The sequence below is a fragment of the Rosa rugosa genome, chromosome 3, assembly GCF_958449725.1.
Source record: "Rosa rugosa chromosome 3, drRosRugo1.1, whole genome shotgun sequence".
Classification (NCBI taxonomy): domain Eukaryota; kingdom Viridiplantae; phylum Streptophyta; class Magnoliopsida; order Rosales; family Rosaceae; genus Rosa; species Rosa rugosa.
In genome coordinates, this window is record NC_084822.1 from 15,242,266 (window position 1) to 15,270,251 (window position 27,986).

General features: G+C 38.8%; 1 protein-coding gene and 1 long non-coding RNA gene across 2 annotated transcripts; one reads left to right on the forward strand and one right to left on the reverse strand.

Moving 5' to 3' along the window:
• Positions 1–268: 268 nt before the first annotated feature.
• Positions 269–3,485, reverse strand: LOC133741508 (uncharacterized). The gene is made up of 3 exons (XR_009861975.1): positions 2,681–3,485; positions 1,898–1,974; positions 269–1,018 (listed from the first exon to the last, which is right to left on the reverse strand). It is a non-coding gene; the product is annotated as an uncharacterized LOC133741508 (long non-coding RNA).
• Positions 3,486–9,658: 6,173 nt separating this feature from the next.
• Positions 9,659–26,925, forward strand: LOC133739703 (phosphatidylinositol 4-kinase alpha 1). Its single transcript, XM_062167492.1, has 26 exons — positions 9,659–10,960; positions 11,120–11,461; positions 11,560–11,721; positions 12,136–12,306; positions 12,495–12,653; positions 12,752–12,879; positions 13,062–13,368; positions 14,221–14,389; positions 14,564–14,781; positions 15,454–15,612; positions 15,721–15,903; positions 16,037–16,570; positions 16,658–17,017; positions 17,610–17,824; positions 18,143–18,329; positions 18,492–18,628; positions 18,754–18,907; positions 20,479–20,745; positions 22,164–22,241; positions 22,447–22,494; positions 23,508–23,680; positions 23,785–23,980; positions 24,784–24,924; positions 25,409–25,617; positions 26,172–26,333; positions 26,432–26,925. Exons 1-26 carry the CDS (start codon positions 9,977–9,979, stop codon positions 26,688–26,690), a joined length of 6,102 nt encoding a protein of 2,033 aa, XP_062023476.1. The 5' UTR covers positions 9,659–9,976; the 3' UTR covers positions 26,691–26,925.
• The last annotated feature ends 1,061 nt before the right edge of the window (positions 26,926–27,986 follow it).

A 27,986-nucleotide genomic window follows, 5' to 3' on the forward strand; every position in this document is an offset into this window, starting at 1 on the left:
CAACGACTACAATGCACATAAGGATACTGTTTTTCGTGAAAACCATCCTCAATAACTCCACCAGAGTTTAATCCAAAGGTTCCCATTCCTCAAAGGTGATAACTCAAAGAAGCTACACAAGCTCCACTACTTCACTTACAAAGTCAACCTATGCCATGATCACTTGACATACTACCCTTATTAAAGGTAACATAAGTATCTCCCAAATTACATCACTACACTCGAACACCAATATAGTCTTGAGAATTCTGTCTCATAATCTCTCACACTCCTATCATCTTGAGTTGGTGAGATCAATTCTCTTTTCAACTATTCCTAGGGTCTCAATCTCTTTCACCATTTCAACCCAAGAATAACATCCATCACATCAACTACAGGTAGACTAGGCAACTCAACCTCTAATGCCTCCACCTCATCCTCAACTGTCTCCATAGAAAGGTCATGTCCCTACATCAGACTCGACCTCTACCTCACCGACTCATCAGAGTTAAATCCAGAGGTTCCTATTCCTCGAAGATCACAACTCGCGGAAACTAAACTTATTCTAATACGAACTTAGTAGACAACTCTACCGTCCTACGGACTTACACGTTGTCTAGACCCCATACTAAGACATACCCAATGATTTTACCAGTACCGAAGAGTATATGATGGGGATCCGCTGCAGACGGGCCATCACTCGGGAGGTACTGATTATCACCAAATATGTACCTTACGCTCTGATACCAAACTGTCACGCCCCGAATTTTGAATAATAAATTCAAATCCGAAACATGAATTAAACCACTTAATTAAATAAACGTTCTGAATTTTTTTCTCAATATAATCTCACCACAAGGTACACAAACTCCAAATCTCGAAACCTCGAGTTCATTATTACAATTCACTCTCACAAGCAATATTGTAAAGCTCTAAATGAGCATAACACACCTCACAACTTACAATTGCTGTAAAACTCTAACAATTGCTCTAACCGCACGATCACCGTCCTGGTTCTCCCGTCCTGTAGGATTACCCGCTACACAATTTGAATAGTGTACCGGGAGTTGCAACAACACAAAACCCGGTAAGCTTTTGACAGCTAGTATGAGTAAACAAGAAAGAACTGTTGATTTATTAAATTACAAGACCACCACAAACCCACGTTACTTTCTCACTCTCATATATATATATAGACACTTATGAGTTACTCTCAATTTAGCTCATAAGATCACTCACTCTCATATATATATATAGACACTTATGAGTTACTCTCAATTTAGCTCATAAGATCCCTCACTCTCATATATATATATAGACACTTATGAGTTACTCTCAAATTCGCTCATAAGATTTCCCAACATTTGGTAGACAGACTCATATATATATATAGACCCTTATGAGTTACTCTCAATTTCCCTCATAAGGTTACCATATATATATTGACACTTATGAGTTACTCTCAATTTCACTCATAAGGTCACTCCACATTTGGCAGACAGACTAGAGCTCTAACTGAACGTAACCACTCGTCCGGCCACAGACGTGATTACGATTTAATACTATTAATAACCACCAGCCCGGTACGAGAGCGTGATTCACTAATAGATGCCATGGTCACCTCGTGACCTAGTGATTTCCACAGATCACAACAATTTATTGTTCCTCAACAATAAAACTCAACACCTCTCACAATATATTGTTTCTCAACAATAAACTCAATATCTCTCACAATATATTGTTTCTCAACAATAACTCAACACAACTCCAACAATACATATTATTTCACGTAATAATATATATACAGACATTCACACAGGAATGTCTAGTAACACCAACAATAGTTCATATGATTGCAACAAAATAAAGCAATTAATTGTATTGGGTTCGTAATATGAACCACGTGAGGTTTACTCACCTCGATAATCCCGCTGCGTCTTAAATTCAGCTCAAAATACGATCCACAATCGTCCACCAACTCAAACCGTCAATCACCTAGTCAGATACGATCTTAACTTAGCAATCATTCATAACCCACACATATACGGAAATCCAACGGTCGGATTCTAATTTAATGATGATCCAACGGTCAGATCGAATTTATACGATGATCCAACGGTCGGATCTGAATTTAATGATGATCCAACGGTCGGATCCTCACGGATCGCCTTTAGGATCATCCTCCAAAATTATCACGAAGACTCAGATCTTCTTGAATCACTCTAACAAACATCTCCATAAAATTATATGAAAATCCGACGGTCAGATTCTCACGAATCGCCTTCCGAATCACTATTTCTCAATTATACGAAGATCCAACGGTCGGATCTTCGCCCGTGACCTCACAAAGTCACCGGGACAGTCATACGATCAACATATCCAAAATTGAAGCAAAACCGATGGTCAGATCTTCACAGATCGTAAACCGAAGATAAACGTAAAAACGTTAAATAGTAACGTCAAAACGAAAATCCACTATTTATCAACTTTTTCTAACATGACCATGTTATATATCAAAACGCTCGTATGGATGCATAGATCATCGCCTAGATAATGAAAACTCGAAATATGGTCTGATGCGCCGCCACAAGCGGTGGTCAGTGGGCGGTCAACGCGGCGGTCAACGCCGGTCAACCACCTCAGATGGCAAAGTGACCAACTACAAACTGGTTCAAAATGAAAGGGTGGTCGACTTTCATACCTGGAGCTAAGCCTGGTTCGGCCTAGATCGTCCTAGATCAAGCGTTGAAGTTGGATTAATCTCGTGCGTCTGATCAGATTCCAGATTGAATCAGGGACGTCGAAATCTTCAACTCGTGATCTTTCACTCCACACTCCAAATCGTCAAGCAAGGCCTATATGGGGATGATCAGGGGGAGGAGGAGATCACGAAAATGGGAACGATCGGCCCATGCAACGCCGGAAAAATGGAATTCCGGTCGGGTCGGATTCCTCTTGGCTGGCTTCTTCGATCCGGGTCTGGGAGCAGCGACGGGGCGAGGCGACACCGGAGGGAGGCTCGTCGTGGGCCGGCGATCCCAGGGAGGCCCGGGTCCGGGGACGGAGGAGGCTGGAGGGGGGTGAAAAAGCCGGGTCGGGTCGAGCTCGACCCGCCGGGTCTGAGGGGAAAACAGAGAAAACGCGGGGACTGTTCCGCAATTTCAACATGTTTTCGTCCTTAATGAAAAATCAACATTTTTTTTGATATTTATAGAAAATTCCCAATTTTCAAATATTCATAACTTATTCATACGAACTCCGAATAATGCGTTCCACATGTCCACGAACTCGTATCGACGAGCTCTACAACTTTCATGAAGGAAGTTTTCCCAAATTTTGAACGTATAAAAAGTCAACTTTGTTGACCCCCTAAAAACGTTCGTTTTCGAAAATAAAATCGTTCGAACTAATTCCACAACTTCTCCAAGCTTCGTACTCGCTCCTACTATCGTGAAATCATTTCTAAAAATCCACGGAATTTAATTTGGATTTTCCGGGGTATTACACTATATCCACATAGGCTGTTATATATTCTATACTTTTTCTCTTAATGCAAAAGCCGGTGATTATTGCTTGGACCTGAAAATGCAGTGGGTTATCTGGTTTACTTATAAAGCTTAGAGCCACTGGCTTCTCTTGGCTGATGGTGCAACTTTTTATTTTCCATTATGTTGCTTTACCAATTGTTTATCTCGAAGTTGGAAAAATTAGAGGTTCAATTTTTTTTTTTTTTTCACTTTCTTTTGTGTCTTTATTTTTAGCTCTCGGGTAATGTTTATGGTCCCCCCTTCTTTGATTAAGTTGTATTTTTGTTTTTATGTTATTAATAAAAGGGTTAAATACTTGTTACTCCTCAAACTTTTCCCTGAAAAACAGTTTAGTCCCTCGCCTTTCAAATTAAACTGGATAGTCCTTATTCTCTCCAATTCTCACACAACGGATCCAAAATGACTATTATAACCCTCCATTTTTTTTTCCACTTTTTTATTTTTATCTTTTTACTTATGCTTGTACTATCCACGTCGTTCGGCGAGGCACCCAAACCTTTTCTTCCTCGCAGAGATCGACGACCTGCAGCTGCACAACAAACCTCAACCACGCCACTAACAACTCCTTCCTTCTCTGGTAAGCAACGATCACCTCTCCTATTCGGTAACTTCCAAAATCCAAAAATTTCATGGTTCTGGGTTGGGTTAATTGATGAGATAGAGAGGTGGAGAGAGACTAAAATATCAGATTTTCTCTCCGTGGTCGACTAACTTCGATCATATTTGTGGCTCACTATTGCCTCCGTCATGCTCACCGACCCTCGACGAGCAAAACCCATTCTCCATGTTGTCCGGCAATGCCCAAAAGTGAACTCAGGCGCCGGCAAACCAATATCCAGAATTGATTTGGACACCTTGGTCCGACACAACACCGCCAAGAGCCTATCTCTTCTTCCATTAATCACATTTGTAAACCTCATAGTTGTGGATTCATGTATGATAGAGAAACAAGAAGAGATAAGCTAAATCCCGGATTTCCTCTCACCATGGTTGACGAATCTAGGTACCCATCCCGACAGCTCCTCCGGTCACCACTCCACATCTCAGCACTAGTCTTGTATGCCGGGAACAATGGCATCGATCTCTCGGTGGCAATTGCACAACCTAGCTCCCAGTGTTGTCGTCCTCATCCCGACAACTCCTCGTCTCTTCACCTCTGTTTAAACGGGCACTTGGCATCCTTTACTGACAGTCCACAAGCTGCTATCGCTGTCACACCTCACCGCCTCTTGGTGAACAACACCCCACCTACTGTCGGCGCCCAACTACCGGCGACACCATACGTACCGGCAACACATCCCGGTGACCCACACCGAGCTCTTGCTCAGAGATGTCGGCACGAACTTGGAGAGGGGGAGAGAGAGAGAGAATAAAAAAATTAAAAAGAGGAAAAAAAAAAGAGAGAGAGATTTAAAAAAAAAAAATAGAGAAAAATAATAAAAAAAGAGGAAGTGAGGGTATAATAGTCATTTTGGACATATTGTGGACCTGTTGTGTGAGAATTAGAGAGAATAAGGACTATCCAGTTTAATTTGAAAGGCAATGGACTAAACTGTTTTTCAGGGAAAAGTTTAAGGAGTAACAAGTATTTAACCCGTAATAAAATAAAAATAAAGGGATAGGCGGTGGGTTTTCATAGTATGGAAAACCCCTCTCTTTTGGGATTGGGGGTGAGACTTGTACCATATATTGTTTGCCTCCGAGAAACTAATATCGCTTAATCCCTTATTTGATTATAAAAACAAAAAACAGTCATTACCACATAGAGAAATAGAACATTTTATGAGTTTATGTTTTCCTTAATTTTCTGAGTCATTACCACGTGATAACGACCAAGCTTCCTAGCAACTCCTACTTCTCCAAACTCTCTTCATATCCCTTTCAAACAAAAAACTCTCCTCATATCATCTTCATAGTATGGAAAACCCCTCTCTTTTGGGATTGGGGGTGAGACTTGTACCATATATTGTTTGCCTCCGAGAAACTAATATCGCTTAATCCCTTATTTGATTATAAAAACAAAAAACAGTCATTACCACATAGAGAAATAGAACATTTTATGAGTTTATGTTTTCCTTAATTTTCTGAGTCATTACCACGTGATAACGACCAAGCTTCCTAGCAACTCCTACTTCTCCAAACTCTCTTCATATCCCTTTCAAACAAAAAACTCTCCTCATATCATCTTCATTATGACGTACAGTGGATATCAAAATATCATTTGCGTACAGAACCAATAGTCATGAAACTTTGGGATGCCAAATATTAAACAATATTGTCTTAAGCACATTAGTCTTCATAGGTCATCAAGAACTAGGGCTGGGCACCTGAAACCGAAAACCCGAACCCGAACCGGTCCCGTACCGAAAACCGGCGGGACAGGACGGTTTGAAATCCTGAGAATCAACTATTTGGGCCTGTCCATCGGTTCGGAAAGTTTGAATCCCGCATAGGCCTGGCTCGTCCCGTTTTATTTTCATTTATTCTATTTTTCTTACTTTTCTATTTATATGGCATTTGATTGGTTGATTTTCGAGTCTATAGTCTTAACATGAACTCGAGCACACTGGATAGGCCGATCCTAACGGTAAAATAATCCCCAATTATGATCCCTTCATTCCTTCACGCAGCAACCACTCAATCACAAACTCACAGTATCACTCACCGTTCCAAGCTTAGAACCCTAGATCCCCAATTCATCATTCATCAATTCGTCCTCTTGCTTTGTTGTTCCGATCGGATCTGAAGCTCTCTTCAGACTCAAAAGTCATTTCACTTTCTCTCTCTCTCTCTCTAACCCACCAGCCATGCAAGACTGCTCTGCTCTCTGATCATGTACCACTCTTTCAGCTTCTTTGATTATTATTCGTCTGCTTTTTTGTGAAATCGAGCTGGGTTTTTGTAAAGAATCGAAATTGGAAACTGGGTTTTGGGCTGTGATAAGTGAGGGTTTTGGGTTTTCTTGAGTCCCAAACGAAAGTTGAAAATGGCGTTTGTTTTGGGGGAAATTGTTGCTTCTGGCCTTGGATTGTGAAAGATATGTTCTTTGAGTAATTGAATTCGATTCAGAAATTGGGTTTGATTTTGATTGTGAATTAAGGCTGTAGATATATTTGTGCAGATATTTTGTTCCGAGTCATCAACATCTTGATTCTTGCGGCTTGAGGAAGCTGATGGCTAGAGGGAAGAAAATAGCTCGACCTCGATCAGATGCTTCTGGTCATGTTTTTCTTCTTGTTTAACTTTTAGGCTTTTAGCTGCAGCTTGCAGGTTTGGTACTTTGGCAGTTTGGTATGCAATTGCAATTTGCAAGTGTGGAACTATGCAATATGCAGTATGCACTATGCAGATTTGGTCTTTTTTTCCATCAGTTTTAGCCTTTTAGGCTTTTAGCTTTTATTGAATAAGTCAATAAGATCAGCTTGTTGGATTATGGAATGATATAGTGTTGTAGGGAATTGCAATCTTATTTGTTCTCTTTGAAATGATCATTTGAATGTAGTGTTGAAATAATGGAAAACAGAAATGCAAACTGGGAAATTTTACCAGATTGCAAACTCAGGTAATCTGTCTTTTTTTTTTTTTTTTTTTTTTTTTTTCGGGCCTGTCCCGGATTGGGCCCGGTCCCGGCTCGGCCTGTCGGGATTACTTCTCAAAATAGCCTTAACCATCCCGGCCCGTCCCAACTAATAATTCCGGGCCCGGGATCGGGATTACCAAGATTTCGGCCCGTCCCGGCCCGTGCCCAGCCCTATCAAGAATCATTGTTCAATAGATGATGACCCAAAAGATTGTGAGTTTTGCAAACCTGAAGTTGTTTTTGATAAATTTCTTCACTAATCTTCACATAGGTTATGTTGCCATGCACAATAGCTAGAGGCAACCCTAGGTTGGCATTTAGAGGAGCGCACGTGACGCACATTCCATTCACATAAGAGTCTATGGAATTTCTCTATCTTTATCTTCCCACCTTTTTATTTTTTAATTTTTGCTATTCTTGGTCTTTCTTATTTTATGAGAGCGGTCTGGGCCTAGTCCCTCACTGTCCACTTCTTGTACTTGGACAGTTTGATACCCGATGTATTAAAGGGGACAGTTTGGTACCTGAAGTTAGACTCTGTTTGACACTTTGGTACTTCTGTTAATTTTTCTGTTAAATGTAAGGATAAAATTGACATTTAGAATATATGTATAAAAACATAATAAAAAAACATGAGTTTGTGGGTTGATTTTCTTCATAATTTTATAGGTATGAATTAATGCTTATGGGTTATGTTGAAGGTGAAATATTCGAATTTTATGTTTAAGAAATATAGTAATCATATAGTGAACACCCATGAGAGTACTCCATTGAAACTAGTCTCGTACAACTAAATTTTTTTAAACATAAAATTCAATTATGTCAACTTTAACATAACCCAAAAGCATTAAATCATTTTCATTTTCTCCTAAATGACCCAAAAAATGATGAAGACCTAAAATAATACCAAATAATATCATCGCATTGTGTTTATGAAGAGGAGGAAAAATCCAAGTTTTGGAGGAAAAATCAGTGGATTCATAGAGAATAGTACCAAAAAAATATTGATTATTATATTTCTTTAACATAAAATTCGAATATTTCACCTTCAACATAACTCATAAACATTTATGGCACGTTTACTTACTTGGAATGGAAATAATCATGAATCGGAGACAAGTGGAATGGGAGAAGAAATGAATCGGTATTGATTCCGGAGGAATGATTCCTAAACCCATCTCCCCCCTTCGTAATCGAATTCCTGAGTATTCAGGAATCGATTCCTGATAAGGAGGTGGGACCTACATCCATTCCGATTCATTCATGTGTTAGTAAACGCAGGAATTCTTTTACTCGGAATCATTCCGATTCCTTTATGTGTTAGTAAACGCAGGAATGTTTTTACCCCGTAATCATTCCCTTTCCTTCCAAGTAAGTAAACGTGCCCTTATTCATACCTATAAAATTATGAAGAACGGCAATCAACCCACAAACTCATGTTTTTTTATTATGTTTTTATACATATATTCTAAATGTCAATTTTATCATTACATTTAACAGAAAAATTAACAGAAGTACCAAAGTGTCAAACAGAGTCTAACTTCAGATACCAAACTGTCCCCTTTAATACATCGGGTATCAAACTGTCCAAGTAGCAATACCTCAGGTACCATAGGAGGAATTTACCCTTCTTTTAATAATAGTTTTGGCGAGAGGCAGACAATGGCCTCCCGGATGTAGTGCTTACCTTCGGAGTTGTGTAGGTGCTTAGACATTCCTCTCAAACTGCTGTAGAAAAGTTAATATTGTCTTATCTTTGATAGCTTTTAGAAAAATAACATTTTATTAAATGATGTGACTTTGCCACAATAGCGACCACATGACGAGGAATACAGCTAGTATCTAAAATGATGATTCACTTTTGGTTCGCAGAATTGAGGACTCAGGACTTTCCTTTTGGTAACCACAAACTCCAGAAATACTTTCCTGACAGAGGGGAAAGTAGGGGGAAAATCATTCCACTCAGACCCTATGGGATTGATTTTCCCTTCCCATTTTTCAGCATTTATTATAAAAGTTTTGGACAACAATACCCTCTCTTACATAAAAAATTGGTGTTTACTTTTAAATTTTTATGATGTTGTTTTTATTTTAAAATACAAGGGTATTATTGAAACATTGATATATTTTTACTTTCCTTTCCTGCACCAACCAAACACCGACGGAGAAATCAAATGGTCTTTCCTAAATACTTTCCCTGCTTTACCAAAAAGAGGAAAGGAAACATGACAGGAACTTTAGTTTCCCTTCCCCATGGGAAAGAAAAAGGAATTGATTTCCCTTCCGTGAACCAAACGAGAAAATCTTTAAGAAGACAGAGTCACGTGTTGACCTGTAAAATAGTCAAAATCACGTGCACTGTTTTAACTCACCGCGACTCGCTCGCACAGCAAGAAGCACTAGTAAGTAGCAATCGTGCGTTGCGTTCGGGTACGGTGATGACGGAAGAGAGGAGGGAGCGAAGACGCAGAGTCTGACTAGGATCCGAGGGGCGCGAGGACAGAAATAAAAAAGCCAAAAACAGAATCTCAAAAAAAAAAACAAAAAACAAAAAGTAAAAACTCACAGAAGAAACAGAAAGCCAAAAACACAGGAAGCGAGGAACTAAAGGAGAAAAGCGACCCTTCCTACAAGAAGAGAATTGAAATTTGTTTCCTTTCTGGCAAACCCTAATTTCTCTCCCTCTCTCTCTCTCTCTCAGTCTCGCTTCGTTTGTACGGACATTATGGCAGTCTCAGTCTCCAATCCGCGGCGGAAATCCTGAGGACGGCCTCGGCTTCGGCGGCATTGTTTATGCGGGGAATCCAAAATTCCTCTTGATTAATTTTCGAAATTCGGGTTTTGAATTTGTCGGATTCGGATCGACGCAATGGAGTCTCTGATGGAGCTCTGCGACCTAATCGCGGAGCACCCGGCCCAATTCTCCGAGAAGCTTTCGTGGATATGCGACCGGTGTCCGGCGCCGGAGTCTCTCCTAGGCAGATCGCCTCGGGTGACTCGGTCTCAGCTCAATGCCGTGCTCGCCGTCGCTCGCTTTCTCTCCAAATGCCCCGATTGGGCCGATCTCCGCCCCAAGTCCGTCGTCGTCGAGTTTCTCCGCTCCATTCCCTCCTCCTTCGACCGCTCCTTTTGGCCTCAGTCCTTCGGAACCGACTTGATCGCTTCGTTTTTCGTCGATTTTCTCGGATATGTGTCGAAAGCCACTGAATTGTCGCCGGAATTCGCTGCCGAGATCGCCGGCTTCTCTGGAGAGGTCGTCGTTTCAGCGATTAGCAACGGAGGCGAAGATTTAGGGATTTCTAGGGCTTTTCTTATGGCTCTGTCGCAGAATTTCCCTCCAATTTTGCCTCTGGATGCCGAGAAGCTCATCACGATGCTAATTGAGCAGTTTGCGGTGGTTTCCGGCAATGTAGCTCAGTCACCGGTGACGCCGAGAGGTCAAAATACTGCAAACTCGGAGACTTCGTCGACGCAGAGCTCGCCGATGAATAATGGTAACCATCAGCAGCCGAATGAAAGTAATGAAGTCAGTAATGTGTCGGGTTCATCCGGCAGTGCGTCTTCTAGGGGGTCAGTGGTGATGAATGGGAGCAGCATTTTGTGGAAGAGTGGGGTTGATCAGTTGGGAGTGACTTTTGGTTTGAATGATGGAGGCGGCGGAGGCGGAGCGGCCATGCTTAGGCAGCAAGTTGCTCAATTTGAGGAAGAGTCTGTGGAAAATTTGGAGAAGCAAGAAGTTGCTTTCAAATTGATTGCTCATATTTTGGAAAAAGCTCGCATTGATACTGGGCTTTTAGAGCAGGTTAGATTAATTTCAAAGAGGCAGCTGCAGTCTATGTACGTGTTCCTGAGGGTAAGGTTTTCAGAGTTTTCATTTTGGTTATATTGTCGTGTGCGTATTATAGCTACTGCATTATAGTCTTGTGTATGTGAAAATCTAGAGAATGTGCTTATTTGAGGGAAAGAAATGTAAGAAAGAAATTTGTTGGAATGTTTGGTTACATTTTGGCAGATTAGGAAGCGAGATTGGACTGAACATGGGGCTCTCTTAAAAGCCAGGATCAATACGAAGCTGTCAGTTTATCAAGCTGCTGTCAAGTTGACTCTTAATTGCCTTGCTTGCTTTGATACTGATGGGAAATCAGCCAAGAAATTGGCACATGAGACTGTTGCGTTGTTGATGGAAGCTGCTGAAGCATGTTTACAATCTGTGTGGCGGAAGATGCGAATTTGTGAAGAGCTCTTTGGTTGTTTGTTGTCTGGGCTTTCCCAAATTGCTGTCAAACGGGGAGGCCAGGCCCTGCGCATTTTGCTCATCCGCCTCAAACCCGTTGTGTTAGCCGTATGCACTCAGGTACATGTTTTTGATGGCTTTAAATTCAAAATATCAATCAAAACCTTTGTGGTGAAAAGTGAATGTTACTTTACATTTCCCCAATTTGATTTAAACAGGCTGATACTTGGGCAAGCAGCCAAGGAGCGATGTTTGAGAGTGTATTGAAGACAAGTTGTGAGATAATTGAGTCATGTTGGACCAAGGAGCGAGCTCCAGTCGATACATTCATAATGGGACTAGCTACAAGCATTCGTGAACGAAATGATTATGAGGAACAGGTTGGTTGTATGATTCCCTTGACTAGTTAATAGATTTTCATACACGATGCACATATGGATGCATACATGCAAGCCTAAACACGATGCACAAATAGATGCATACATGCATGCAGATTTGGATGCATTCATACATGCACATATGGATGCATTAGTATTGATGCTTTCAGGAGTTTTTAAGTAATTTCTTTTTCTTGTTTGGGTTGAATTGTTTGTTATTCCTTTTTGGACCCTTTCTGTGAGGAAGGGTTTCAGTGTTTTTGCAAAGTCTAAATGTTCCATTTGAGACCGTGGTACACTGCATTTTCTCAGTATGCCAAACGCTGATGTCCATGAGTAATAAATACTGTCAACTTTTCCCGTGCATCTAACTTGACCTATTTTGATTTCATTCTTTTGTTGTCTTACCAACTTCAGGGTGATAAAGGCAAAGAGGCGGTGCCTGTTGTGCAGCTTAATGTTGTACGTCTGCTAGCTGATCTGAATGTTGCTGTTAAGAAGTCTGAAGTTGTAGACATGATATTACCTCTATTTATTGAAAGCTTAGAAGAGGGTGATGCAACAACTCCTAGTTTATTGCGACTGCGGGTAAGTTATATTTGTACGAAGAGCATGTATGTCTAAGGTTGGGTTCTGTTTCTACTGTCTCGTATTTATCTAGCGATTTTGATCAATAACTGTGATTGTCCAGCAAGCTATTAGCTAGATGGTTTTGTGAATTATTACTATTATTATGCTGGGAAGAAGTTTGTCAGTTTTTTTATACTCTATTGCAGCTCCTTGATGCTGTATCACGCATGGCAAGTTTAGGTTTTGAGAAATCTTACCGTGAGACTGTTGTTCTAATGACAAGGAGTTACTTGAATAAGCTTTCAAGTTTGGGATCTGCCGATAGCAAAACTGTTCCACAAGAAGCGACAACAGAACGTGTTGAGGTTCGTGTACTGTCTAGACTATGAACTACTTATGATAGTGTTAATTTCTCGACCTGATATATTTGAAATGGATTCTCACTGGTTCAATCACATTCTAGACTCTTCCTGCAGGATTTCTACTCATTGCTAGCGGTCTTACAAGTACTAAATTGCGTTCAGACTATCGTCATCGTTTGCTATCTTTATGCTCAGATGTAGGCCTAGCAGCTGAATCCAAAAGCGGAAGGTAGAATTCGTTAAAATAGTATCTTCTGATTGTATGCGATAATATCTTTCAAATACTTTCATTTGAATCATTACAAAATATGCACTCTGGAGATTTTTGTTTTCTGATACTTTGTTCAACATGTTTCTTTGTCACATTGCATATTTTGATTCAAAGTTTCATCTGATATCTAACTATTGCAGGAGTGGAGCAGATTTTCTGGGTCCATTACTTCCTGCTGTAGCTGAAATATGCTCTGATTTTGATCCTACAGTAGATGTGGAGCCTTCACTTTTAAAGTTATTTCGCAACTTGTGGTTCTATGTTGCTCTTTTTGGCTTGGCACCTCCTATACAGAAGGTTCAACAACCTCTGAAACAAGTATCAACTACACTGAACAGTGTGGGAAGCATGGGTACAATTCCTCTTCAAGCTGTGGGTGGACCATATATGTGGAATACACAATGGTCTTTTGCTGTTCAGAGAATTGCACAAGGAACTCCTCCACTTGTAAGTTCTCATTTCTTTTTATGTCAAGTAGTAATTGGAACTATATATGGGGTATGCTATCTGCATTTTGCATGTTAGATCCTTTGCTGATCATCTTATGAACAGAAACTGAGTCCTGGAGAGATGCTTATTTTATGCAATTTAGGATTGAATATGTCTTTGGGCTGTTGTTATCTCATGGAAATCATTTTCTGGAAATGCAATGTGGGTTTTGACTTCTGTGTATGAAATATTTTTGCTCGAAAACATTGTTTTGCTTTGTGCGGCTATATGGTCTGAATGTCAATTTAGTTCATAGTTTCATACCAGTTATTATGCTCCTCAATTTTCGGTGCCAGTGTGTAACGGAATGGTATGATTGTAAGTTCAAATATATGTTTCTTGATGGAGTTGGTGCCTTCAGTATCTTCATGCTGTATTCAAAACCTTTTTTATTTTTTCAATCCTTTATTTTTGCTATATGCAAACTTGGTATGATCTCAAATCGAGAAGCAACTTCCCAAACAATTAATCAAACAACATAAGAATTCTTTCTGTAAGACAAAGTGAGAAATAGTGAACAAAGAAAAAGAATAGAGAAAAGAACTAGAACGTGATTAGTATGTAAAGTCTCTTAATCAAGTCAATCAGTTGAAGAGAAGTCTGAAAGACTGAAACCCTATCATGAAAAGGACTTTATGTAGGTAAATGAATTTATACTTCATGATGCTTAGGCAGTTGTAGGCTTGTAGCTCTCTGAAACTCTTTGTATGGGCTGATGATTACCTGCAGGTCACACTTTTACTAGCTGACTGGTTTTTATTGAATTCAGCTTCTGTATGTGAATGTCTTACCTGACAATAACTTTCCCAGGTTGTTAGCTCTGTGAAGTGGCTTGAAGATGAGTTGGAACTGAATGCTCTTCACAACCCTGGCAGTCGTCGAGGGAATGGCAATGAGAAAGCTGCTTTAGCTCAACGAGCTGCCCTTTCTACTGCTCTAGGAGGGCGAGTTGATGTTGCAGCAATGACCACTATATCAGGTTTTTAATTCGGTTGTTTTACTTGGTGATTCATGGCGTTGAATGCACATAATCTGTCTTCTTTTATTGTCTGGAATCTCCTCTGTGCTTCGATATGAGAAAGAATAGGTCCTTGTACTCGCTTGATTTCAATCTTTCCAAAATTTAAAAGCTAATCTAGGTAATGGTTTGCAGGAGTGAAGGCTACCTATCTTCTTGCGGTGGCATTCCTGGAGATTATACGTTTCAGCAGCAACGGTGGCATCCTGAATGGTGACTCTAGCTCAACTGCTTCTAGAAGTGCATTCAGTTGCGTATTTGAATACCTGAAAACTCCAAATCTCATGCCTGCCGTCTTCCAATGTTTGATGGCAACTGTCCATAGGGCTTTTGAAACAGCAGTTTTATGGCTGGTATGCCTTTTATCTCATATAAAGCTTTGAGATTGTACCTTTTTTCTTTTATTTTTCTCTTAATGTAGACTCATGAGGGCTCATTTGGGATTGCTTCTGTTACATAGCACTTCCACCGGAAGTGGCTTTGTTAGAAGCACATAAAACGACTTTTATAAAAATTTTAGTGTTTTTTATTTTTTTTGGGTAAAGCTGAAGTGCTTTTAGGAAGCACATGCCAAATGCGTAAAAGTGCTTCTATAATTCAGTAAGCTCTTTTAACTTGTTTTGCCAAACACTACCAAAAGCGCTTTTGGTTGTCTGAAAGCACTTTGCTAATTCTAGAAGCAATTCAAAGTGAGCCCTCATTACTCATTGGTATTCTATAGCAGATAATAAAGGGGAGTGATTTTGGCACCCTATTTTTACACTTGCACTCCACTTTTAACTACTGAAAAGTGGAGTGCAAGTGTTAAATTGTGGACTGCCGCAATAAAAAGGCATAAGGGGCATCATATTGCATCTATGGTCTTGTTCCAATATATAAATAAATAGTCTAAATGATACTGTGTGTAAATGAGTAGAAGGGCAGTTGAGCATTTTTGTTCTAGTACAATGTTGGTTTTGCTTCTGTATCCCATGCGTGTATGTGTATGGCATGTCAGTATCACAGCTTCTTTGATTTGGGTTCAGGAAGATCGAATATCTGAAACAGGAAATGAAGCTGAGGTGAGGGAGTCAACTCTTTTTGCCCATGCTTGCTTTCTTATCAAAAGTATGTCGCAGAGAGAGGAACACATTCGGGAGGTTTCTGTGAACTTGCTGACTCAGCTTAGAGATAAGTTTCCACAGGTGAGATTGTTAGTATATTTATATGCACTTCTCTAATTATTACCTGGTGCTTTTTTTTCCCATTGAACTTAGCTAGTAGATCTTAAACAAATGTAACTACTAATGCAGGTCTTGTGGAATTCATCGTGTGTTGATTCCCTGCTATTCTCAATTCATAATGATTCGCCTTCTATTGTTGTCAATGATCCTGCTTGGGTGGTGACTGTTCGTTCTTTGTACCAAAAGATTGTTCGAGAGTGGATCATTAAATCACTTTCATATGCTCCTTGCTCTAGCCAGGGTCTTCTACAGGTTGATCTCTGGACTGTCTATTATGAAGCTAGCTTCAAATCTGCAAAATATTTATGTTGTATGCGTAACATTGGCAAAAACTATCATTTAATTCATGCTCATAAATTTTTTATTTTTTATTTATACACTGCAGGAAAAGCTTTGTAAAGCAAACACATGGCAAAGAGCACAGCATACACCTGATGTGGTTTCTCTTTTATCTGAGATACGGATTGGCACAGGTAAAACTGATTGCTGGAATGGCATACAAACAGCAAATATTCCTGCAGTTATGGCTGCCGCAGCCGCAGCTTCAGGAGGCAACTTAAAATTAACGGAGGCCTTCAATTTGGAAGTGCTCAGTACTGGTATCGTCAGTGCAACAATGAAATGCAACCATGCTGGAGAAATCGCCGGAATGAGAAGGTTGTATAACAGCATGGGTGGATTTCAATCTGGCACTGCACCAACTGGATTTGGGCTCGGTGCTGGGCTTCAAAGGTTGATCTCGGGAGCATTTCCTCAACAGACACAAGCCGAGGATGACCAATTTAATGGGATGTTGCTCACAAAGTTTGTTCGTTTACTACAACAATTTGTTAATGCTGCAGAGAAAGGATGGGAAGTGGAGAAGTCTCAATTCCGTGAGACTTGTTCTCAGGCAACTGCATTACTTCTGTCGAATCTGGTAACTTGTGCTGCTTCTCTTAATTCTTGCTTGCTCAATTCTTAAGGCTTTGTGTCATTATCTGATTTACTAGTTCTTTCATTTCAGGGCTCTAATTCAAAATCAAATGTGGAGGGCTTCTCACAACTTCTCCGTCTTCTCTGTTGGTGTCCTGCTTATATTTCTACATCAGATGCAATGGAAACTGGTGTATTCATTTGGACTTGGTTGGTTTCTTCTGCTCCTGAACTGGGCTCCCTAGTCCTTGCAGAGCTTGTTGATGCATGGTTATGGACCATTGATACAAAACGTGGTATCTTTGCTTCTGACGTAAAATATTCTGGGCCTGCTGCAAAGTTAAGGCCTCAACTTTCTCCTGGTGAGCCAGAAGCGCCGCCTGAATTTGATCCTGTTGAGCAAATAATGGCTCATAGATTATGGCTTGGATTTTTCATTGACCGCTTTGAGGTTAGGAATCACATCTCTCTGTCTCTCATCCCCTGTTGCTGTATGTTTATATATTAATAATATAATTATATATACATATGCTATCTCTAGTAAGGTTAACCTTACCATAGAAAGTGCATCCATCCTTACTGGAGACATAACGTCCAACGATTGTAAGACTTAGAGTTTAGAAATCACTCCCTTTCAGCCTTATTCCTAGATAGGAAAGCTGCAGTGATATGAAAATGTTGTTTTTCTTGAAGTTCTGGTGCTTCTGTTTGTATGGAGTTCTTTTCGGCCCGTATGAGGACCTCTTGTCCTCTATTTTCTCTTTTTCAAATAAAATTTCTGTTTCTTCTACAGAAAAAGTAGGTAGTATTTGGTAGTACTATTCACCTATGCAAGTTTAACTGGGTAATTTGTTCAAAGTTGATTATGAGAATCAAAATTAATGGTGGCATGATTATGAGTATGATTGCGCTCCCTGTGAGAAGCAAATTAATGTTTAAAATATGGTTTTTCATTATGTTTATGTTGTGAATTGTGACTGTTCACAAGGAATTTGTGTGCTTACTTTTATATTTATCATTGTCATTCTGTTTGGCTGTACTAGGTAGTTCGACACAATAGTATTGAGCAACTCTTGCTTCTTGGTCGAATGTTACAAGGGACGACAAAGCTTCCCTGGAATTTTTCACACCATCCTGCTGCTACTGGTACATTTTTCACTGTCATGCTTCTTGGGCTCAAGTTCTGCTCATGTCAATCGCAGCGCAATTTGCAGAACTTTAAAACAGGTCTTCAGTTGCTGGAAGACCGGATTTATAGGTGACTGAAATTAGGTCTTTTACTGTCAATTTTACTAAGCATTTTTCAATTTTCTCACATTTTCTTGAATTCTGTATATTTGCATTCATTCTTTACTTGTTAGTTTGGACCTTCAACTGCATAATTAAGAAATTAGTAGCTGAATCTGATTGAAAGACGGACTCCCAAATGCATAGCTCAATCTGTATTGTTGTCCCGTGTATGCATTTCTGATTTGGGTACAGTCTTGTGGTCACGCAAGTGGATTTCTATGCGACTTATGTTGACTGATGCACATTCTAAAATTTGGTTGAAAGTTTCTTGTGTTGCATGTTACAGGGCCTCTTTGGGATGGTTTGCTTTTGAGCCTGAATGGTATGACACAAGCTATATGAATTTTACTCAGAGTGAAGCTCAATCCGTCTCTGCATTTGTCCACTACCTTTCAAATGAGCGGGCAGATGCAGCTGTCCAATTGGATTTAAAAGGAAGAGGACATGAAAATGGGAACCGTTTGGTTGATGCGGTGAGATGTGTATGATTAATATTGTTGCAGTACAGCCATATAGTTTCAATAAATGATTCCTCTACTTGAAGAGGATGTCTGTTGCATTCTTGTTGTATATTTTCTCGATTTATGTGACTGAGGCTTTTCTACACTCTAATCATCAAGTAATAATTCTTGCAGAATGATCAATATCACCCTGTCTGGGGTCAGATGGAGAACTATGCTGCAGGAAGAGAAAAACGAAAACAGCTACTCTTGATGCTATGCCAGTATGAGGCTGACAGGCTTGAAGTCTGGGCGCAACCCACTAATACTAAGTAATCTTTTATTTATATATGTATTCATCAGTGTTTAAGTGAATAGACACTTTTCTCAACGTCCATGGTTCCATGTGAAATTTTGAATGTTAATTTCTTGCGTTTTGAATTCCATTTGCTTTCAGGGAGACTTCAACTTCTAAGCAAAAAATTAGTTCGGAGAAATGGATTGAATATGCTAGGACCGCCTTTTCTGTAGATCCTCGAATTGCTTTATCTTTGGCAAAGAGGTTCCCAACAAACACATTCTTGAAGGCTGAAGTAACTCAGCTGGTTCAGGTATGTCTTTCCTTAATCAAGAGCTAGAGTAGAAAATGTTTGGACTTTGATTTATGCAAATGAGCATGTGCTTTGGCGATTCAAAACGCTTGCAATATTTGAGAACGTTAGAGATTTATGTATTATAACTGAGTACAGAATATTACACTGGGTATTGTTAGTCTTTTAGAAATAATTATAAGATCTTGGAATTTGGAAATTCTCTTACTCTAGCATGGAATCAGAGTGGGAGATATTTCAATTCCTTGCAACGGCAGTCTCCCAATTATAAGTTTATTCTACATGCTGGGCATTAATAGTGGACAGGACACACAACGCAGTGTTAGAGTATCAAAGAATTGTTGTTGGTCCCTCACGTCCTAGTAGATTTAGTTTATGGAAATAGTAGCAACTTCATCATACGGGAATTGAGAGTATAAAATCCCTCATTGGGAGTTCTAAGCCTTACATAGGAATATAAGAGATCTTGGACCTGTTCACCCATTTTGTATACTTGGAATTCGACAACTGATCTATGCTGTAAGAAATATTCTTGGGACATGGTGTGTGTATTCTGCACTGAGGCTGGAATATGGGAAACAAGCTGCCGAAAAAGAAGCACAAAAGAAGTGGTGCATTGTGGAAAGCTCTGGTTGCTGCAAATAATTTGTGGAGGGAGAGGAAAACTATGATATTGGAGAAAAACTATTGATCATGCCGTCTCATTTTCCCTAACCTAGAACTTCTTAGAAGTTGCAGTTCCACCAAATGACATTGGATACTTGTGACCTTTGAGAGTTTTGCTTTAATCTAATGCATAAGCTGATAACCTTGCATGGGTTGTTAGCTAGGATGATTCAGAGAACTGAGTGGCTTAGGCTTAACTCTCTTGAACTTATATAATGCCTGGATTTTGTGATTGCATTTATCTGCTCAGATTGGCACAGTCCTTAGAAGGTCAAGAGTGGAAATGTAATATTCCAAACATTCGTAATTTTTGGCTTTAGTTCATATATGACGTTATTACATTCTGCACGGGCTTTATTAAATCTTAACATGTCTTTTTTGGTTTGGAATCTACTGACATGTTTAATTTTAGTAATCTGCTCCTGTTGGTGTATAGTTATTTTCTTAAGTTGTGGGAGCAATGAGTACCATGTATTTTGCATAAATATTCCTGTAGTTCATCGTTAACTCTTGTCCCTTGGTATCCTGCCTGATTGCAAGAACAATACTGCAAAGTTGGCTGCTTCTCATAAGTCTCAATTTGTAAATGAAACAGGAAAAGTTACAGTCTCGGTTTGTTATGTAAGAAAGTTGAAACCAGTCATTACCATCCCAATGTATTTTAGTCAAATAAATCTATTTTGAATCTAATGGCTCTACAAAATCAACAGAAATTAACCATATCTATTTATTATAATCTATTTTCTTACACCTCCTAAGAAAAGTTTATGCATGCATTGTCATTTATTTTTATCTTCATGTATAATCTAAATGCAAATGTCTATTTGTTCTTGTTTCTCTGTTTGTTCCAGCCTTACTGCAATTTACTTGTTGGATCTTACAGATTCTTATATTTCTTTTTGCAGTCACATATATTGGACATCCGCTCCATTCCTGAAGCATTGCCATATTTTGTTACCCCAAAGGCCGTTGATGAAAATTCGGCACTTTTGCAACAGTTGCCACACTGGGCTGCCTGTTCAATCACACAAGCTCTTGAGTTTCTTACTCCAGCATATAAGGGACATCCTCGAGTCATGGCATATGTTCTTAGAGTACTGGAGTCTTATCCTCCTGAACGAGTAACTTTCTTCATGCCACAGCTAGTGCAGGCTCTGCGGTATGATGAAGAGGTGAGTTACTTAATAAAAGCTGTCAATTGTAATTTTCTTTTTTGACTGCGTGCATGTTCATTCAATGTTGTATTAGGTATGTGTTAGAAAGTGAATTGGATAAGTTAAAGTGGAGATTCTTTTTTTTTTTTGTGGGTTAACTGCATCTCATTCGTATTTACTCCGTTTCAAATTTTAGAATCCTTAAATTTCAATTTCATATCTTGGCTCCTACTTAAACTACAAAGTATCGATTTATTGTGAATCATATCACAGTCCTTTTAGGTACAGTTGATTTTAGGTGAATGATAAATATATGTTTAGGGTTTAGTGTTCAGTCTTGTAATCAACAAAGTTGCTTTCATTATCTCCCCACCACATCATACGTATTTACCATCCCATGCGTTCTTTAGCCATCCAAATTGCAAGAGAGGGACCAAAGAAGCAAGAGAAGGGTTGTCCATTAGCTGCTTTGAATAGGATTTACAAAATAAACCAAAGAATCCACCTTCCCTGCTCTTTTATCCTTGGGTCCAGAGCTACACTTTCCAGAATAGATGGGAACTCTATGAGCACTGCAACTTCCAAGACCCTAAGATAAAATGTATGGAAGAAGGATTCAAACGCAAGCTGGCAATGGTAACACATTTTTGTGAAAAGTTGTTATTAGTGATTGGTAGTTAGAACTTGAAACACACTTTTGAAAGACTTTTTATTTTTATCTTTTTAAAGATCAAATTACATAATCCGATCTTGAAAGAACTCCTTTTCAGTTTTTGCACTTGTACTTTTGTAAAATTCTTCTCATCCATCAATTTTCGTCTGAGTACGATTGCTGTTAATCTGCGAGTATGATTGCATGTGTATTTCAATTTAAACATATTGTATATACACAATAGTACAATACACATAATTAGACACACAAGTACAAAAATACTGAGCCTGCATTGGGTTAACTATTAACCACCATATTATGTGAAACAAATAGAATATTGGGAAAAGTATTTATAGGCTAACCGTTCTTTTCGTTTCTTGTCTTTAATTATCTTTTTTTTCTGCCTAGCTTCCTGAAGGGCATACCTGTATGTTATCTACTTGATTGAATTAGTATAAAATTATGGTGCAGGGTAAACTTGTTTGCTTTACTGTATATTTTATTTTGAACACTTATAAGTAGAAAATTGAACTCAACTTTGTTACACAGATTTTATCTCTAGTTATAATTCTTTTAATGTACACACAATCAGATAGTATACAATGTAATCATACTTTCGTAAACCAGATGGATTGGACATCAGTGTTCGAGCACTGGTTTGAGGGTGCTTAATTTGACCACACTTTCTAGTCTGCGAACTCCATGCGATATCATTTTGCAAACTCCATTTTTGCACTGTTTATATATTCTTTATGTTTCTGATTTCTATTTGTTCTTTTTGTAGAAATTAGTGGAAGGATATCTGCTTAGAGCCACCCAACGAAGTGATATATTTGCCCATATTTTAATCTGGCACTTACAGGTGAAGCCCAATTCTACTTTTTTTTGGAACTAATATACCTAGCTTTACACTACACATGCACACGCAGGCACGCACATAGAGATACACAGAATGTACACATGCAGATACTGCTGTGAATTTTGATTGCAAGTATTTCCCATGTGCTTTCAGTCTATAATTAAGTCGTAGTTTCTATTCTTATCAGTAGTGTGTTCATTAATGACAGGGTGAGACGGAAGTTCCAGAATCAGGACAAGAGGCTGTGTCTGCCAAGGTATGCCCAAAATCTGGGAATGACTACTTTCTGTGAAGTTGATTGGGACACAATAGTTTAGCTCTAATGCAAACTTATTCTCTTGATGTCACCGCAATTGCTGACGCCATATAGAAAGTTATTGCGTATTGTTCACATAATCTACTTATTCCTTTATGTCAAACCATAAGTATTGAATCGCATTATGCTAAAGACAGTTTCAGCATTGCATTGTTTTAGAAACAATATGTACATGTTCATAATTAAACAATTTTTTTTTTCTATAAGAGTATAAATTAAGAGAGTTAGTCCTCCTTTCCTGTCTTTTATTGGATTGGATTGGATTGGATATGTAAATTCCTTAGGTCCAGGGTGTATTAATGAATCAAATGGAAATAGATGGATTAGTTATTAGAAGTTGATGTCCCACCATGTTGTGAGCTTTGGAAACAGGGGGCATAAAAAAAGTTAGGATATCCAATCTAACATATCAAACGGGGACTCATGGGATGCCGTTAATATGTGATATTTGTGATGATACCTAGGGTTTAGGGATGCCGTTAATATGTGATATTTGTGATGATACCTAGGGCATGTTCTCACCAAGGATCATACTGCTTGCACTTCATTGAAGCTCGTCAATGTTAGTCAAGGGGCCAGACGCTTGTATTTGGTCGAGATGTTTGTTTTGTATTCTTACTTTTGGTCTGATAGACATCATGACCTTAAATGCATTTATTCTGTTGGAATGGGCAAGATTATAATCTGGGCAGCTCCCAATAAACTTCTCTGAGATTAGATCTACTTAGTTGTGGCATGAGAAATTTGCAGAGCAAAAATGCAGTGGTCATTAACAAACACCTATTACATAACCATCAAAATGTGTGTTTCCATTTGGGATCTTCAATAGAATGGTAGAAGTTAAGATATGTTTGCATGTATCTTTATCAATAGCACAAACTTTTGTATAAACTAGTGGGTTAGATTACATAAGTACATTCTCTAACTTTTATATGTTGATGCTGTCATTTCAGAATGCTGCATTTCAAGCATTGTTGCCGCAAGTTAGACAGCATATTGTTGACGGTTTTAATCCCAAGGCACTAGATGTGTTTCAGAGAGAATTTGATTTCTTTGACAAAGTTACATCTATTTCTGGTGTACTTTTCCCACTGCCGAAGGATGAACGTCGAGCTGGCATTCGGAGGTACTCCTAATCTATTTTATGTTTCCCATAAAAAAAGATTGTGAATGATATATACATTAAGCACAAGTTTGAAGTTGAACCTAATATGCAATGTGTTTTAACAGAGAGTTGGAGAAAATTGAAGTGATGGGAGAGGATCTCTATTTACCAACTGCTCCTAACAAGCTTGTCAGGGGGATTCAGGTAGATAGTGGAATACCACTGCAATCAGCAGCAAAAGTCCCTATAATGATAACATTTAATGTTGTCGATCGGGGTGGGGACCACAATGATGTAAAGCCACAAGCTTGTATTTTTAAGGTATGCCTAGCTTATCCCTTTGACTTTCATAATTTGCCTCATTGATCAGATATTGGTTGCAAAGCACTTATTGAAAACTTGTTCTACTTCCCCTTACTATTTTTTTAACCTTCTCACAAAAACCCATGCTTCTCATTTAGGAGCTAGTTTGCATGTCCAGTTTGGCTTATCCCATGAAATACAATGGAATATACATTATGTGAACATTTTTTTTTTTCCTGTCTGTTACTTTATTTATTTATTACAAAGTTGCAATCTTTGATTCTGATTTTTAATTGTGATACACATTAAAACTTCTTCATAATTTTCACCCACTATCTAGCTAGATTCTCGCTAAAATAATCACAGAACTACTCTAGTAATATCATTTGAAATTTAACTCCCACAATGTTTTCCATTCCAGCGACTTTGAATATTTCACTAGTTTTTGTTTATTGTTGAAAAAAGTAATCTGTACATGCTAATGGGCATTGATCACAAAATATAAATTTCACTCCAACCATGTTCTCTATTCTAGCTAACATTTATTTTGTTAGTTATTCATTACAAAGAAAGTAATATGAAGATGCTAATGGTCATCGACCACACGTAAGTCCTATTCTGCCATTATCCATAGTTAAATCTCTGTATCCTGTCCTAGATCTAGGTAACTAAAAATGAGAAACCCCTCTCCTCATAAATTAGGAGGCAACACGATAGGTAGGCAGTTGGAGCAATACTTTGCGACAAAATCAAAGATACGATATAGCATCCTTATTTTTTTAATATTTTGGTTCACGAATTAACCAAACTCTTTCTTCAAGGTTGGAGATGATTGCCGCCAAGATGTTCTTGCTCTTCAAGTGATTTCACTTCTTAGAGACATATTTGAAGCCGTTGGAATTCATCTTTATTTGTTTCCATATGGTGTGCTCCCAACTGGCCCAGAAAGAGGAATAATCGAGGTTTGAATCTCTTTAAATTCACTTAGTGATTGTGCATGTGTGCTTCCTTTGCCTATGTGGTACTCTGATGGTTCTTATACTGAGCTTTTTTCATTGAATTCCACAAACTTGTACGCCTTTTGTGTTTTAAAATTGAAGCTTTCTTCCACATACCTTACTTGCGATACTGTACTACGCAATCTTGAGGCTATGTTCGACTTCTTTCTTCTAACTGTATCAATGTTTAAGACTCAAGTAGTTGGAGAAATAGTTCAAAATAAATGCTTCAGTTTTACCTTAAAATTTGTCCGCAAAATAGATATGTTCAGCTGTAATTATGTTGGAATACCACTAACAGTTACACACTGTCGTAAATGCAATTCCAATGGATTTATCAACCCTTATTGAGTGACATGTTTTAGCCAAGCCTCTTATAATCTTTGAGCTAAATGACTGGCCACTGCATATTGGCTTTCTTATCTCCCAATATATCTTTGTTTTGCAGGTTGTACCAAATACACGGAGTAGAAGTCAGATGGGTGAAACTACTGATGGTGGTTTGTATGAGATTTTCCAACAGGACTACGGAACTGTTGGCTCTCCCAGCTTCGAAGCGGCGCGTGAAAACTTCATCGTTAGCAGTGCTGGTTATGCAGTTGCCAGCCTTTTACTTCAACCAAAGGATAGGCACAATGGCAATCTTTTGTTTGACAAGTATGATCTATCTCTCTCCCTCCTCCCCCTTAATTCTTCTTTTGGTCAGTACTTTAAATGACTAAGAGAATTCACCCAAAAGTAGATTCAGATCTATATGAGGACCTAACATGCCAAACCAAAATCATTATCCTCTAACCAATCCACTTGGTATGCATTGCTAGCCTACTGAAATGTATAAGCTTTGATTGCTTCTGACCACTTGACAAACCATAAGGGAAGATTTATGGGACAGACTTAAAGTTTTGGACATCCCTTTGGGCTTCGGTCACTTTCTGATTCAGGGATTTCTTTCTCAGCTATTCTTATGGCTGGAAGGCTGCAGCACACTAGGACATCTAGGATTTAAGTTTTACTCATTCTAGTTGGTTTACTTGTTTTCTTAGCTTTGTATTGTGTATGAAGCTTTTGGTTTCCCTGAAGTTTCTGTTCCTGTGGATTACTTATCCACTATTGTGTATATTCTCCTCCTTATTAGCAAGAAAGTGTATTTATAACGGAATAGTTGGAATAAGGATAATGCAAAACTAATGCTGACATGCCTGATAATGCAGTGTGGGAAGGCTCGTGCATATTGATTTTGGTTTCATCCTGGAAACTTCTCCGGGTGGAAATATGCGTTTCGAAAGTGCACACTTTAAGCTTAGCCATGAGATGACACAATTGCTAGACCCTTCTGGTGTTATGAAGAGTGATACTTGGAACCAGTTTGTGAGGTAGCGAGAGCTTTGAAATTTATTTTGCTTTTCCCCTCCCCTGTTTCTGGATGATATTTCTACTTACTGCACTCTTCTTTTGGTCTGTATGTCAACAGCTTGTGTGTGAAGGGGTACCTTGCTGCCCGTCGCCACATGGATGGGATCATTAGCACGGTGGCGTTAATGCTAGACAGTGGACTGCCTTGCTTCAGCAGGGGAGACCCTATTGGAAATCTTCGCAAGAGATTTCATCCCGAGATGAGTGAGCGTGAAGCGGCTAATTTTATGATCCGTGTCTGCACAGATGCCTACAACAAATGGACCACTGCTGGCTATGACTTGATACAGTATCTGCAACAAGGTATTGAAAAGTAAAAGAGGAAACTTTTTTCCAGAGACAACTAATGTACATGATTCCCTGTAATTTATAGTAATTACTAGTGTCTTATAGCTGCAATTTTTTTCCCGAGGGATTCTCTGAGGAACTGTTAAATGGGCATCAGATCGAGAATCATTGTATTCTAGGATAGGATTCCTCGTGAGGTTTGTAAAAATACAGTTTGTAGTGATTATTTATTAATGGAATTCTCATTGATTGTTACCAAAGAAATCCTTTTTGAAAGAATAAATGCAAATTAAACGATAAAATGATGTGTAACGTCCACATTGTGAGCTAAGTTTGCCATCCATATCAAATCACTTTTACGGTGCTTCTATTGTTTCCACTTTCTTACATTTTGTTTTGTGTGTTGTCAACATCACCTGCATGCTCAACTGGCTTCCCGGCTAGAGATTTGGACAATGTCGCCGGAAGATGGGGTGTGATAAGTGCATTTGCCGTTTGCTCAGTAGTGGGAACCTATTCAATGACGAGATCAGCAATGCATGAGATCATAGAGAGTAACTGTCAAGTTTAAAACCCATGAACATTATCTTTCCGACCTGCAGAGCAAATTAAGGTGCTTGATCTTGAATTGAAAGTAAAACTCGGTGTGAAATGAAAGATAAAGTAATAAGTTGTCACATTTGAGCAATGGAGGTGTAGGAATGAACATATGAAGGTCACATAAGACATGTTGAATCAACGAGGAAGCTATGTTGGACAATGCCTTGTGTAAAAGTCTACATATTAAGTTCATATGTAGGTCATTTTACATGAAACAAATGGAACCAAAGAGCCAACAAACCATACGTAGGTCATTTTACAACGCACAGAATACGGTCGCAAAGGATATTTCTCTTCTGCGGTCTGCCATTTGTGTGTGTCGTAGATACTGTCGTAAAATGGAATTTAACTATTTTTTTTGGCATACTTTGCACTCCCCATAAATGAGGAAAATTTTTACGGAACAACTTGCAACCTATTTATGATGCTTGACATTGTAATCGTTATAAAAAATAACACCTTAAATTCAATTCTGAAATTGGTAATTAATTTTAAAACAGGCCTAAAGGCTAAAGGTACATAGAAGTCTTACTAATACTAGATATCTTAACATATTGTGACCTCTTCAGAGGGACAAGGAAAAAAACCAAAAAAAAAAACAAGAAAACAAAACTTGTGTTAAAAGAGTTACGAGGCTCTCTACTTTTATAGAGGAGTTTAACCCATGGGATGTGCTCAACTTATATAAAGCTAGCAGTTGTTTAACAGAGTCCCCCAATAAAGGA

Coding starts and splice junctions, on each gene's coding strand:
- LOC133739703 (XM_062167492.1), top strand. CDS start 9,977: ATGGAGTCTCTGATGGAGCTCTGCGACCTAATCGCGGAGCACCCGGCC. Junction 12,880..13,061: donor GCTGAATCCAAAAGCGGAAG/GTAGAATTCGTT, acceptor TAACTATTGCAG/GAGTGGAGCAGATTTTCTGG. Junction 17,018..17,609: donor TTTTCATTGACCGCTTTGAG/GTTAGGAATCAC, acceptor TGGCTGTACTAG/GTAGTTCGACACAATAGTAT.